At 51.2% G+C, this 14,255-nt stretch overlaps 2 protein-coding genes across 3 annotated transcripts in view; one reads left to right on the forward strand and one right to left on the reverse strand.

Moving 5' to 3' along the window:
- Nucleotides 1-1,757: 1,757 nt before the first annotated feature.
- On the reverse strand, nt 1,758-10,710 carry EXOSC5 (exosome component 5). 2 transcript variants are annotated; one of them, XM_006102640.3, is made up of 6 exons: nt 10,500-10,708; nt 5,870-5,983; nt 5,262-5,383; nt 3,927-4,067; nt 2,744-2,833; nt 1,758-1,928 (listed from the first exon to the last, which is right to left on the reverse strand). In XM_006102640.3, exons 1-6 carry the CDS (start codon nt 10,633-10,635, stop codon nt 1,836-1,838), a joined length of 696 nt encoding a protein of 231 aa, XP_006102702.1. In that variant the 5' UTR covers nt 10,636-10,708; the 3' UTR covers nt 1,758-1,835. The 2 variants fall into 2 exon arrangements, with proteins under 2 accessions (XP_006102702.1, XP_014323470.1); XM_014467984.2 differs by lacking the exon at nt 2,744-2,833 and having other exon boundaries at nt 10,500-10,710.
- A 402-nt stretch (nt 10,711-11,112) lies between these two features.
- Nucleotides 11,113-14,255, forward strand: part of BCKDHA (branched chain keto acid dehydrogenase E1, alpha polypeptide) — a 20,946-nt gene continuing 17,803 nt past the window's right edge. The window contains exon 1 of the mRNA XM_006102641.3: nt 11,113-11,248. Within this exon, the coding sequence (XP_006102703.1) occupies nt 11,141-11,248 (108 nt within the window). The 5' untranslated portion in view covers nt 11,113-11,140. The remainder of the gene's footprint in view (nt 11,249-14,255) is intronic.

Genomic DNA, 14,255 nt, shown 5'->3' on the forward strand with positions numbered 1-14,255 from the left:
ACACACACACACACACACACACACACACACGATAAGGTAGAGCAGGATTCAGGACTCAAATGAAATGAATGTTCTGATCACTCCAGCTTCTTGGCTCCATTCCACGCAGGCTCCCCCTTCTGGAGGAGAAAATCGGCTGCGGTAACTCAGAGGACTCCAGAGGTCCCTTTCCCAGGGGCCCACGCAGAGGCAGCCCCAGTTGAATCACACGGCCTGACACTGGGCGTGTGGGTGGGGAGAATGGAGTCTTCCTTAAGGTAATATCAAAGTGCTGGCTTTTGGCAGGTAGAATGGAGTTCCGCCATGAACAGTGCTTTGCAGAGGGGCTGATATGCTCACTAAATGGGGCTTAATATTACCAAGCAATGAGTGACAATTCGGTTTTCTCACTCCGTTTACTGCCATCCCAGTGGATCTTCCTAGAGCACTTCCCCACTTGGCATCCTGCTGAGCATTTCATGGAGCACAATTGCAAACTAGACATATTTATGCATTTCCTCCCTTTCCAGAATGAACATGGCTCTGCCCAAAGGGGCAGCTGTGGGAACTGCGAGCTAGTTCAAACATGTGAAGCCTGCAGCACAGGGCCCATCACGAACCCCCAAGCATAAGTGGCCAACGGGACCTGGCAACCAGGTGGCCCACTTGTGGGAGTTTTTCCCTCGATTGATGCTCACATACTCTTGGTTCCTGCCCACTAAATAAAAGGATGGGGGAGCAAATGGCAACTAAAAATGTCCCCGTGTATTTCCAAATGCCCCCTAGGGGGTGCTACCAGCCCTGAAAACCAGCAGACCTGTCATATCCCTGTGCGGATGAGGAACCACAGTTGAGTGTGCTGGCCTCCCTGGGTTTGTGTGAACATCTAGGGCAGGGGTCCTCAAACTGCGGCCCACGGGCCACATGCAAATACAAATATTGTATTTGTTCCCGTTTTGTTTTTTTACTTCAAAATAAGATATGTGCAGCGTGCATAGGAATTGGTTCATAGTTTTTTTTAAACTATAGTCCGGCCCTCCAACGGTCTGAGGGACAGTGAACTGGCCCCCTGTTTAAAAAGTTTGAGGACCCCTGATTTAGGGTCTGGGGCGGGGCTGAGTGGGACCCATGCTCCATTGCTGGCAGCAAACTGGCTTCTGAGCTTTTCATCTTAAAATGTGGACTTTATAACAGCCCCACCTCACTGGGTTATTGGGCTCAGAGACAGACCCTCTCCAAGCCCATGTTCTTTCCGACCATTTTTCCTTCTCCTGTCCTCATGTGCTGAGCTCCAGCCACACTGGCAGCCTTGCTGGTCCTCCACTTCCATGGGTCTCTTTCTGGGGCTTGTCCCCAGGTCTATGAGCCTGCTGCCCGGCTTCCCTCAGCTATCCCCTCTATGAAGGTGTCCCTGACTGATGTATTAAATCTGCATACCCCCAGCCCCTCTTCCCTGCTTTTTTGTTTGGTCACAGCATTTACCATCATCTGACTTTTTATTTGCCCATCACCCCAGTACTCCTCGAACCTGGGTTTCTCGTTCACTGCTGGGTCTTGTTCACTATTGAGAAGTGGGTGCTCGCTCAATAGATATGTTAGACTAAATGAATTCATTCAATAAATGTGCAATCCTAGTACTGTTTTCCCAGTGGGGGTGTCCGTGTTCCCCAACCCCCAACCGTGGGGGGCTGCAGGTAAGTGCTCTCCTCAGGTGGCCAGGTCAGGGGCCCTGCAGCTACAGGCCCACAAGCTCCCCAGGCACACAAAGACGGAGAGGCAAGGCTGGGCTGCTGGTTTATTTTGTGCTTGAGGTAGTGGGTGGTGGCAGCGGGTGGGGCACTTTGCCCCAACTTGCCTCAGCTCTTGGAGTAACGCCTCTGCAGTGATTCCCGATAGAAGCGGAAGACGTGTTGTGAGGCAGCTTGGGCTGCAGCCAGGCACTGCTGGAGCTGGGTGGGGAGAGACTGGTCAGTGCGGGGGACGTGGGGGGCATCCCTGCACCTACATGGCCTGGCTGGCCCATCTGATTTCTAGGGTCCACAAACCTACCACTTCCCCCTTCACCTGGCCACCCTCCCCCACCCCTACTCCCAGGTGAGGCAGGCGGGGAGGGGATTATTCCAAATGCATCTCCTTCTTCTCTACTGTAGGACCTTTTAGAGGGGAAGTGAAGGAAAAAAGAGAAAGTGAGGGGTTCAGGGACCAGCTTCCGGCGGCTTCAAGGCCTCACATCAACAGGATCAGGCATTCTGGCAGCTGGAAGAGACCGTAGCTCTGGAAACTTAGAGCTCAGCTCATGGATCTGGAGAGATCCTAGAATTTTAGAGCCACAGGCCCCGTGACACTGAATAATGCTGAGAGCCATGGAATCTGAGACCCCAAATCTGTATTGCCACAAATCCCTAGATTCTCAGGAGTCCAGATTGGAAACGCTTTTGGAGACCATTTGGCCCAACAGTTTCCAAACTCTTCAGACCTGGGATGGGGGAGGGGAGCACTGCTCTGAACTGGAAGCTGGTGGGGGCCTTCAGGTACCCCCACCTCCTGATTTCAACCTGAGCTCTTCTCCTCTTTTCCCGTCTCATTAATTGGGCTTCCCCTTTAAAATTCTCAGAGGTTTCTGTGGCTACAAAGTTTACAAACTCTATCTACAGAAGGAATGCAAGGAGGGGGTTTTCCTTGAACCCTTGAGTGTAGGGCAGAGTTGGGACAACACATGGGGGGGGGGTGGAGCTAGGGTTCACCCGCATCTGCATGCTGGTACCTCAGCATTGGAGTAGAGCCCCTTGGTGGTGGACATGAGCAGCTTCTGGTCCACACTGTCGAGTGCAAAGGTCAGGACTGCCCGGGCCTCCTAGGGATGAGGGAAGAGGGTGAGGGACCTGGATCTCCCCTGATCCACACTCTCAGCTGATCCCAAGAAGGGACTCGCCTTCCCTGCAGGCAGGTGCTCTTGCATGCAGTGTGGCTGTCTGTCTATACTACCCCTCCTGGCTTCCTGCCTTTCCTCTGGATCTACACCTGCTTCCATCCACATAATCCCGACAGGCTTCCAAGCAGTATCCCTGCCTGTAGGGTGGTCACAGCGCACGTCATTTACCAGCACCTCCTAGTTTCTCTGCTGGGAGACTGGCAGGAGGGACAGCATCCGGGTCCTTACTCTGTTAATGGCAGGTGTTGTGGTTGTGGCAGCTGCCACAGTAGCCGTGGGGGTGCGACAGGTTCTGGACTTCTGTAGCCAGTGCAAAGCCAGGATGTCTATGCACCTAGAACTGGCTGCAGTGATGCCTTTAATAGCTTAAGTGCAAGTTGGCTACAGGCTCCTGATCTCTGGGTGACCTTCCTTCTTCCTTTTTGCTCCTTCAGCTCTTCCAACACTGTTGTAACCAGTTCCCTGCATTAAACTCTCCGTGGGAAATCCTCCAGGTGGTTTCTGCTTTCCTGACTGGATGTGACTGGGCAAATAACTCAAAGTAACCACAGCCCTGGGGCACTGTGAACTTGAACCCTTCAGGAACGCTCCCTCCTCCTCTGCTTCTGAGCCTCTTAAGATGTAAGCACAGAGCTTAAGGGGCTAGTTGCAGGCTCAGGAGAGATGCTGGCCAGAGAATGGATCTGATATGCAGAAAAGCAGTCTAACAAAGGAAGGAAATCCTGATGGCATTTGAGGCCCTGGCCCTGGCTCTGGCTCAATCTCTGTTCTGAGTTTGGCATCGAATGTCAATAAATTCCCTTTTGCTCAAGCAGTTTGAGTTGGGTTTCTTGCACTTCCCTGATGAGCAAAGCAGACCTTGCTAGTTGGGACTGAGCTGGTAGCCAACTGCTGTAGAGAAGCGTGGTCTAGAGAAGCCCTCTCCTGGCAGTGAGACCTAGAGCCCAGGACAATGGTAGGCAGCCAGCCAGCCGCCACCATGACAGCCCTTCACCACCCTGGCCTTCATACCTACCTTTTCTTGCTTGGCTGTGGGGTCCAGCACGAGAGTCCCATCAGAGTCCAGGGCACAGGTGACCCCACAGAAGAGGGCTTGCATGGGCACACCTGCGTCGACCAATGCCATGCAGGCGGCGTTCAGGCAACAGGCCATGAGCTGGGTGTCACAGGGAATGGTTAAGAGTTTCTACTGCAGGTCTGGCCAGCAGAGTGTGTCCTCGCCTCCACCCCCAGGCAGTGCTGTGGCTGCATCACTAACTGGTCACAGGAAGGCAGTATGGCAGAGTTCCAAGTGGTTCCTTGGGTTCCAGAACTGACTTTGTGACCTTGAGCAAGTGACTTACTCTCTCTGAGCCTCAATCAGGGATCATGATATTCACCAGTTATGTAATGGCATGTGCCAAGCTCCTGTAGGGAAACAGTGCAGAGAGGGGGCGAAACCTTCCAGATCGCATGGGAGGTATTGGCAGAGCCAGACCTGGAGCCTGGGAATCTGGCAGGCGGCCGCCACCATGACAGACTGGCAGGGACATGGAGGGAGGAGTCATTACTGCTGCCCACAGGGAGCCCACCATCCAGGGGAGGGGTGTGGCTGTGGTGAGGTGGGAGGCAAGTACAGGGCTGAGCCAGACAGCTGGCCCCACCTGTTTGCTCCCCAGGTCTATATAGCAGGTAAGGGCCCAGCTTTAGAATCCATCCATCCCACTTCTGCCACTGACCCTCTATTACTCCCTCTGAGCTTCAGTTTCCCCCTCTGTGAAGTGGGGCTACAACAGCTCTTCCTTCCTCCTGTTTATGAAATGCCTGTTTCTGGTCCCCAGCCTCAACCTGTCGCCCAAGCCATAGGGATCTTTCAAAGATGAGCTGTTGGCCCAACTACTCTGCTTGCTCAGGGCTCTCCCAGCACTGAGTCTCAAGCATAAGCTCAGGGTCAATGGCACAGGCTTTGGAGTCAGGAGTGAGCGTGAGTTTTGTCTCTGCTGTCTTCAGCTGTGAGACCTTGGACAAGTGACTTCCCTTCTCTGGGCCTAGTTTCTTCACCTGAAACAGGAACGTAAGAATTCCACCTGCCAGGGGCCTTGGGCTGTGGAACCAGATGACCTGGGTTCAAGTCCTGGCTCTGCCAATTACTAGTTATGTGAGTTGACTGTGCTGTGCAGATTAAATGGGTTAATATGTGTAAAGCACTCAGAATAGTGCTTGACACACAGTAAGCACTCAAGCTGTTTGCTAATCTTTTTCAACAAGTTGGTGCCTATCAAGTGCTTGGAGCTCTTGTCCATCAGCAAGGGAGGTGATTAGGGAGATTCTGGAGAACTTCCTGGAGGAGGCAGCTTGGGAGAAAGGATACAGAGCCAGCATCGCTGATGACCTGCAGCACGATGGTGATGGAGGTGCGGGGGTGCAGCGCCCCCAGCACCACCGCTTCACACGTGTTCCTGATCAGCCGCTCCCGGCTCTTCTCTGCTACACCTGGGGAAGTCAGGGGTGGGGAGGGGTCAGGCTCTTCCCTTTCTCTATATGCCCCACCCAGGCCTATGGAAAGGACCTGCAGTCTCAGCCTGGGTTGGTGCAGGACCCTGCACGGATGACATGGATTCTGAGTGGGCAGGAGGCAGAGCCTGGCTGCTACCCACCCCACCCCTGCCACCTCCAGCATCTAGCAAGGGAGCCTCCTGGGGGAGTTCCCATGTCCCGTGCTACTGCCCAGGCCCATCCCAGTGGGCTCAGTCCACAGAAGTGAGGGAGATGGGAGTTAGAGGGCAGAAAAACAAGTTAATGGAAAGAAGGGGAGATGGAGCCAGGAAGGAGGAGAGGAAGGGAAGATTCAGAGGCAGAGTTGGAGAAAGAGACAGAAACAGCTGAGGGGAAACGAGGGGACAGTAGAGACTGGGGACAGCCGTGAGGGAGGAGCTGGGCAGGAGGTCCCAACAGAATGGACATCTGGAGACCAATTACCAGGCAGCCCGATCTTCGGCCTCAGGATCACTTCCAGTGTGGCCTTGTTGAAGATCTCTTTGCTGACCTTCACCTCAGCTGGCCCGTACACGCCTGCCAGGACGGAGGTATCCCCTAGGGAGAGAGCATGGAGGCCTCACCCACACGTGCCCTGCCTTGGGCCCCCTGCGAAGCACGTAACAGTGTGGGTGCTGAGCCGGGTGGCCAGGGCCCCCCCACCCCCATCACCCTGGTCCACCATTTGTTGGCAGTGATTCTTTGAGCACTCGCTTCATTCCTGCCCTCCACTTCCTCACCTGTAAAATGGGGACATTAACAGTACCTCCCTCACAGCATTGCAAGGACGAGATAATCCATGACACTGCCTGGCACATGCTGAGTATGCAACAGGCTTTAGATAATATTATTAACTTTAATAGGAAGTTCTTAGCACCTTCCTTTTTTAAAAATATATTTTTATTGATTTCAGAGAAGAAGGGAGAGGGAGAAAGAGAGAAACATCAATGATGACCTGCAGCACGATGGTGATGGAGGTGTGGGGGTGCCTCCTGCACACCCCACACTGGGGATCGAGCCGTAACCCGGGCATGTGCCCTGACCAGGAATCGAACTGTGACCTCCTGGGTCATAGGTCGATGCTCAACCACTGAGCTACACCGGCCGGGCTAACCTTCCTTCTTCTTACTGCAGCTGGTCTCGACTTCTCTCAAAGCTTCACCCAACCCCACTCTCCTCCCTCACCCAGACTCTTGTCCCCAAACTCTGCAGCAGTCAGGAAACCTAAGAAAGGGATAAATCTCTGGGTGTGGGTCCTGGCTGCTGCTTAATTTCCCAGAGTGGGTTTGGACCAGAGAAGAGAAGCAAGACCTGGGAAACCAAATGCCTGGCTTGTAGTTCTTCCTGTCCGCCTCCTCCTGGCTCTGCTCCCTTGGCTGATTTTGATCACTTCTGTGGACCTCAGTTATACCATCTGCAAAATGGAGAGACTGGACCACAGCAGCGGCTTCCAAACTCTTCTGACCATAGCTCCCAAGAAATACATTTTACAGCGGGATTCAAAACGCCCACAGACCTGTGTGTGTGTGTAAATGGAATAAAGGCCTCATAAAACACCTGACCATTACTGCTTTGATATGCTGATATTTTCCTACTCGATTCCAGCGAAAACGAATGCAGTGCTTCTCAGCCCTGACTGCGCATTAAAATCATGCCGAAGCTTTAAAGACAGATGCCAGAGCTGCACAGGCCATTCCGATGTGTGGGGAGGAAGGGGGAGCCTGCGACTGCGGAGTGAGGAAACAAGCTCAAGCAGTGCTTTCAAACACTGGTCTGCAGTCAGCACCCCGCAGCACTTAGTGAAAAATGTGGAAGGCAGCCTTAGCAGGTGTGGGTGGCTTCAGGCTCTGCATTTTAAGCTGACCACAGGTTCTGAGGCCAGAAGCACCTGGAACACACGTTCAAGGGTCTTCAAGGACTCCCCTTGTGCCTGGGTCCCGGGGCTCTGGGGTTTTAGAACACGGAAGAGGCTACCCTTACCAGTGTTGCTAAGTTCTAGGACATCTGAGGCATCTGGATTTAGCAAGAGAGCTAAGCCTATGGGTGGGCCTGAGACAGTTCCCAGTTGGGGCTGTTTTTCCTGGGGTTGGGAGGAGGGACTGCTGCACTACCGAGGGCTTCTCTGTGTTCTAGGAGAATCTGCCCCAAGCGGGGAAGTTACCTAAGAGAATTAGATCCATGCCGGGGTCTTCATTCCTGTTACTCCAGATGAGCTGTCTGTGGGACAGGGGTCCCTCCCCTCTCACCTTCTCCACGTCACGGCTCCAACAGTTCTCTGGAGCAATTCTCTACCCACATCCAGCTTCAACTCCTGCCCCATAAATCTGATCCTCTTAAAGACAAACTGCCAAAGAGCTGTCTCAATTCACTGTCTCCTTTTCCTCCTTGACCCCACCACTCCACGGGAGCAGCTCCTGACAGTGCCCACACTGTTAAGTGCTTCGCATACATCCAAATTGTCAACCCACAGGTCCGTTCCATCCCCACAGGATGCAACCTGTCAGTGGGACTGAGGCAACGGGTTGGCCCTTACATCTCAAACACGATCTCTGGGCTCCAGGTCACTGCCCTCTCTCGGTTTTCCGCTTCCCTTACTGGCTCCTTCTCAGTGTCTTTCTGCTAGCTCCTCACAGTGAGAAGACTCAGGGCTCAGTCCTGGGACCTCTTTTCTTTCCCATCTATCCTCAGTTTGTTGGTGATTTCATTTAATCAGGAGCTCAAAATACTACCTATAGCCAGAGGATTGCAAATGGTATGTCCGTATTGGGTCTCACTTCTGAATTCCAGATTTGTATGTCCAACTGCCCAGTCCACCTTGACACTGTGATATCTCCTAGGCAACACAAACTTCATATTCCCAACTGAATACCTCATCTCTCCCCAGCACAGCTGATCTGGGTAAAAAACTTAGTGTTGTCCCTTTCCTTTCGAACTCCAAAACCAAACCATCTGCAAATTGTGTCAGTTTTGCCTTCAAAATACATCCAGAGTTTTACCACTTCCATTGCTTCCACTCTAGTCTGAGCCATCATCATCTCCCCATTTCCCCGACTCTCTACAGGCAACACTGAAGCCAGAGACTTTGTTGAAATATATTCCGATGAGGTCACTCTTCTGAGCAAAACTTCCAATGGCTCTCATCTCGTTTACTAGACCTTATATGATGTGCAAGCCTCCTTACCGCTCTCCAAAACCTCCTCTCACTGCTACAGCCATACTGGTCTCCCGACTTCCTCAAGCGTACCAAGTTCTGCCGTAGGGCCTTTGCACCTGCTGTTCCCATGCTTGGTATACTTTCCCTCCTGATAGTTTCAGGGTTGCTACCTTACTTTAGGTCTTTATTCAAATGTTGCCATCTCATTGAGGCCTTTCCTGACCTATTTAAGATCGCAACCCTTGCCCTGGCCGGTGTTCTCAGTGGTTAGAGCATTGTCCTGAGCACTTAAGGATTGTGGATTCAATTCCCGGACAGGGCACATACCCAGGTTGCAAGTTCTATCCCTGGTCGGGGCATGCATGGGAGGCAACCAATTGATGTTTCTCACATCGATGTTTCATTCTCTCTAGAATCAATGAAAAAAAAAAAGAAGAAAAAAAAAAGGTACACACAAAACATATCCTTGAGTGAGGATTTAAAAAATAAAATTGCAACCCTCTCTGGCACACCCTATCCCCCTTCCCTACTGTATTTTTCTCTGTAGCCTTTTACTTATTTACTGTCTATCTTCTTTATTAGAGTGTAAACTCCATTAGGTCAGGGGTTTATTTATTTATTTATAGAGGAAGGGAGAGGAATAGACAGAAACATCAATGAGAGAAACATCACCAATTGGCTGCCACCTGCACATCGCCTATTGGGGATAGAGCCTGCAACCTGGGCATATGTATGCCCTGACCAAAATTCGAACCAGCGATCTCTTGGTTCATGGTTCAACGTTCAACCACTGAACCACACTGGCCAGGCAGGGATTTTTTTTTTTAAGATTCTTCACTAATTTAAAAAATATATTTTTTATTGATTTTTTTTTTTTTGAGAGAGGAAGGTAGAGGTGGAGAGCGAGAGAAACATCGATGCGAGAGTGGAACATTGCTCTGCTGCCTCCTGCACACCCCCCTTGGGGATAGAGCCTAAAACCAGGGCATGTGCCTTGAGCGGGAATCGAACCAGCAAGCCCTCAGTGCACAGGATGACACCCAACCAACTGAGCCACACCAGCCAGGGCTAGGTCAGGGATTTTAAAAAAAAGTATTGCTATATTCTCAGTGCCTAGAAGAATACTTAGTACAAATACGTACCTCTTCAATGAATGAGAGCTGGTTTGTAACTGAGTAGAAGGTAGTGCCCTAAGGAAGGCACTAAAGCATCTATGGGGTGATCATTAGGCCTATCTGCAGAGGAGTATTTACCTGGGTCAGGGAGTCTGAAAGGTATTTAGCTAGAGGAAGGGGATGGTGAGATTTACCCCAATCTCTGGAATATTTACTCATATGGAGAGAAGTGTATCCCAGTCAGAGGGATATTTACCCAATTGGTGGCGTAGGGGTGGGGAAAACCTTTTTCAACCCAGGGTGTGGACCTCACCCTCAATCTGAAAAGTATGTACTTGGGTGAAAGGTCTGCTATGGCTGGAGTAACTAGGCCGGTAATGGTGATCTGCCAGTCTACAGGGGATTTTATACAAATAGGCAGGTTTGCCGCAGTGTGGGATGTATGGACCCAGGGTATGTGTGTGGGAGGCGGAGAAGGGATCTAATCAAGGGGTTATTTACTCTGGTGAGACTTTTCCCTTTTCTGGAGTATTCATGCTTGTGGGGAGGTCTGCTCCTCTCTCCGATATCTTCGGGAGAGGTGGAGGGGGAGGGGGAGAAGGAGGGGAGAGGGAGGTACCCTAGAGTATCTAGTGGTATTCACCTGGGCAAGAAGAAGTTCTGCACGAGTCCAGGAGGGACATTTACCGGCTAGTATCAGAGGAGGTGGGCACTCCTTTGCAAGATACACCACAGCCATTTCCTAAAACAACTACGACCTGGATGAACGTGGCCCGGGCAGTATCAAGTTGGATTAAGTTCTCACCTTGCAGGAACGAGGCAGAGCCATCCGGCCGGGACAGCAGGTTCTGTTCGCAAGCAAAGTGCCGGAGGCTGCAGCCGGGACCCTGAGGACTGGAATCCGTTCCATGCTCAGTGTGGCTCTTGGCCTCAGACTGCATGGCCCGCTCCCTCCGTCAACACCACAAGTGTAGTCGCTTCCGCATCCAAGCGCGCGCCGGCGTGCAGGCTGCGTCCCCAGTGCGCACGCGCCAATCTCGCGGCGCCAGAACCCTGGGCCCGCACGTGTCTTCCCGTTTACTAACAATTTGATCCCGCCTACTCCCGCCTCGAAATTTCAGAGAAGCCATTGGACAATGGAAAAGAGGGGGCGGTCCTTGGCCAGGGCTAGTCCTACCCGAGGCCCCGGGCCTTAAAACCGCGAGGCTCTGGCCAGGTTGCCCTCTTCTTTGCCTGTTATAAAAACAATTACGATGAGGCGACCAGAGTAATTTTTTGGGGAAACTAGTTCGTTTTATACACTCATATATGTATTATAGAAACGTTAGGACTAGTAGCAGGTACTTTATTTGCATGGTGGTGCTGGCATTTGAGTCAGGCTCATGAAGGGGCAGCCCCCACTATCGCGGAGGAGAGGGGCGGGTCACCAACAGGTTGTTAGTCAAGATGGCGTTGGCGGCCGGTGCGGCGCGGGTCTGGGGACCAAGTAGAGGCTTGGGCCGGGCCAGCCTGCAGCTTCTGCGGCGGCTGGGCACTCGGGGGCTGGCTGTATCTGTGAGTACCTGAGGCACCAGAGCGTTTTCCCCAGGGGGAATAGGAATGTCAGTGCTGTCTTCAGAATGCGGGTCCTGCAGGGAGTGAAGGAAGGGCTGTCACAGGAGGGACAACTTGGAAAGAGCGAGGGGGTTCCTCTGTCGTTGTCACCCATCCCCAGGGAAGGGAGTGGCCGCTTGGAGGGCCGCTTGGAGCGAGACCTTTGCCTCAGGGCTTGGGGAGTGAAACTGCCTTATGAGGAGGAAGGACTTCTCCCTAAGGACCCCTCCCCTTCAAGAGGAGAAAGGAGAGATCAGGTCTCCAGTCACGGGCTTTTAAAAATAGGGCCCTGTACTTCTTTGCTCTCTTGCCGCAATTCTGATTTTAAAATGAGTTGCATAGAAAGTAGTTTGGTCCCGTGTCCCCCTCATCAAATGCCAGGACAAGGACCTTGTCTGTTGTGGTCAGGCTGGAGAAGATGACCCGTGAATACGTGTTGAATTAGAGAGGAGGGGAAAAGGGGTCCTCAGGGGCACTTGGCCCACATTTCTTAGAAACAGGTCTTATTGGAAGTCCCCGTGGGCTGCACTGAGCTATGAACTAAAATCTCACAGGAAGAGGTAGCAGTGGTTCTCAACCTTTTGGCCCTTTAAATACAGTTCCTCATGTTGTGACCCAACCATAAAATTAGTTTCGTTGCTACTTCATAACTGTAATGTTGCTACTGTTATGAATCGTAATGTAGATATCTGATATGCAGGATGGTCATAGGCGACCCCTGTGAAAGGGTCGTTTGACCGCCAAAGGGGTTGCGACCCACAGGTTGAGAACCGCTGGTTAGAAGGTTATGAAGCTCGATCCTATCCCTCATCTGCCACTTTCCAGCCGTGTGTCTTGGGCCAGGGCTTGGTGCTCCCTGGACCTAATCCCCTCTGTAAAATGCTCACAGTGGCACCTCACGGGGTGGTTGTGAAATTAAATATGTAGGATGCCAAGAACTGGTATACGATGTGGGCAGTAGGAATGCTGGCCGCTTTTGAAAGTGAGGCTGTAGGGAAGGGAGGGAGGAGAGAGGTGGTTTTTCGAGGGCCTGGATTGATGGGGCCCCGGAGGGAGATCTGTCAGGATCCTGTGGGGTTGGGCCCTCAGACCCTCCAATCCAGAAGGAAGGGAAGCTAGACACTCTGGGAAGAAACTCTATGCAGGAGAAACGGGAGGAGGGTGCAAGGAGGGGCGGGGTGTTAGGAAGGTAAGGGTTGCTAGAGCCTGATGGGGGTGGGGCAGTCTCCTGCCTTTAGGTTGGTCTTTGTGGCTTTTTTTTTTTTTTTTTTTTTTTTAGCAATCAGATCCTCTGTAGCTGCTGTCAGTCCCAGGAGCCCATTGGCTGGGCCAGGGGGCGGGATGTGGGCAGGACTGGGGCAGGAGCTGGGAAAGGTCATTCGTTTGACTGATTAAATCAGCTTCCTCTGGTTCAGTCTCCCTTCCCGGTTGACTCCCCTCTTTCATTTTTTGGGGATGGGTGGGGGGGAAGGAAGAGAAGGTCTTACAAAGTCCTACTTTTTATGTATGTATATTTAAAAATGTTTATATTTTTGGAGTCTTGGTTTTTCTTCCCCACTTTTATTTCTCTTACTTGTTCTTTCTAAAATTAAAAAATACTTTTTTTTTGAATGGAGGGAAGGAGTGGTAGCATTTAGTCAAAGAAGGTTTTAGGCCAGGGCTGTCCTGTAGAGCCTCTTGTGAACACTTGGAGTGCGGGAAACGAGTTAAGTCGGCTCGCGTGAATTGCGCGTACTCCGCAGGAGCCGTCTTTAACTCGGTTCATATAGATTTGCGGTGGAGTGCGGGAAACGTGTAAACTCGGGCCGATTGTAACTGCGTATTACCAAATATTTGTTTGTAATCCACCCTTTTGGTGGATGGAACAAAACCAAAAGACAGAGCCATCTTATATTTTGGCGGGAAATTCACCCGCACTCCAAGTGTGAAGATGGAAGTGTTTTGTGTCTGGGCTATCCAGTACAGTAGCCACCTGAGCACTCGCAGCGTGGGTGTGCCACTGAGGAACTGAAATGTTCACTTTCAGATAGTTCCTAACTTACGATGGTTTGATTGACAATTTTTTGATTTTACAATGGGGGAAGATGAAACACATTCATTGTAAACCTTACTTTGAATTTTGATATTTTCCGGGACTAGCAATATGTGGTTGTGCTGGGCAGAGGCAGCGGCTATAGCTCTCAGTCAGCCACAGGGTCACGAGGGCAGACAACCACAGTGTACTGTGTGGCCAACATATTTTGGATATTGTGTTTTGTGTTTCCACATCCCATGATGTCTACAAAAGGCCCATCTATGTCTCCTGCTTCTGGTGAAGAAAAACTCTTTTTTTAAAAAAAAATTAAATCTTGCCCAGCTGGTATAGCTCAGCGGTTGAGCATCAAGCCAGGAACCAAGAGGCCACTGGTTCAATTCCCGGTCTGGTCACATGCCCAGGTTGTGGGCTTGATCCCCTGTGCAGGGCGTGCAGGAGGCAGCTGATCAATGATGTTTCCCTCTCATTGATGTTTCTCTCTTTCCCTCTCCCTTCCTCTCTCTCTAAAAAATCAATAAAATATATTTAAAAAATTAAATCTTTATTGTTGAGAGTATTACATATGTGCCCTTTTCCCTCCCATTAACCCCTTCTAGCCCACCCCAGGCCTTCACCACCCTATTGTCTGTGTCTATGGGTTATACATATATGCATTCTTTGGATGATTCTCCCCCCCCCCCAGCCCCTTGTCTCTGGGGTTCCACAGCCTGTTCCATGCTTCTATGTCTCTGGATCTATTTTGTTCATCAGGGTTTTTTTATTCATTAGATTCCACATATGAGTGAGATCATATGATAGTTGTCTTTCTCTGACTGGCTTATTTTGCTTAGCATAATACTCTCCAGGTTCCTCTATGCCGTCTCAAAGGGTAAGAGATTATTCTTTTTTACTGCTACATAGTATTCCAGGGTATAAATGTACTACAGCTTTTAA

The sequence above is a fragment of the Myotis lucifugus genome, unplaced genomic scaffold (assembly GCF_000147115.1).
Source record: "Myotis lucifugus unplaced genomic scaffold, Myoluc2.0 scaffold_421, whole genome shotgun sequence".
In the NCBI taxonomy this organism is placed as follows: domain Eukaryota; kingdom Metazoa; phylum Chordata; class Mammalia; order Chiroptera; family Vespertilionidae; genus Myotis; species Myotis lucifugus.

What these genes read in the sequence shown, in the direction of transcription:
- EXOSC5 (XM_006102640.3), bottom strand. Translation starts at nt 10,635, where the DNA reads ATGCAGTCTGAGGCCAAGAGCCACACTGAGCATGGAACGGATTCCAGT. An exon ending in CTCTGCCTCGTTCCTGCAAG is followed by an intron (nt 5,984 to 10,499) that starts GTGAGAACTTAA and finishes CTCTCTCCCTAG; the next exon opens with GGGATACCTCCGTCCTGGCA. An exon ending in GCCGAAGATCGGGCTGCCTG is followed by an intron (nt 5,384 to 5,869) that starts GTAATTGGTCTC and finishes TGACTTCCCCAG; the next exon opens with GTGTAGCAGAGAAGAGCCGG.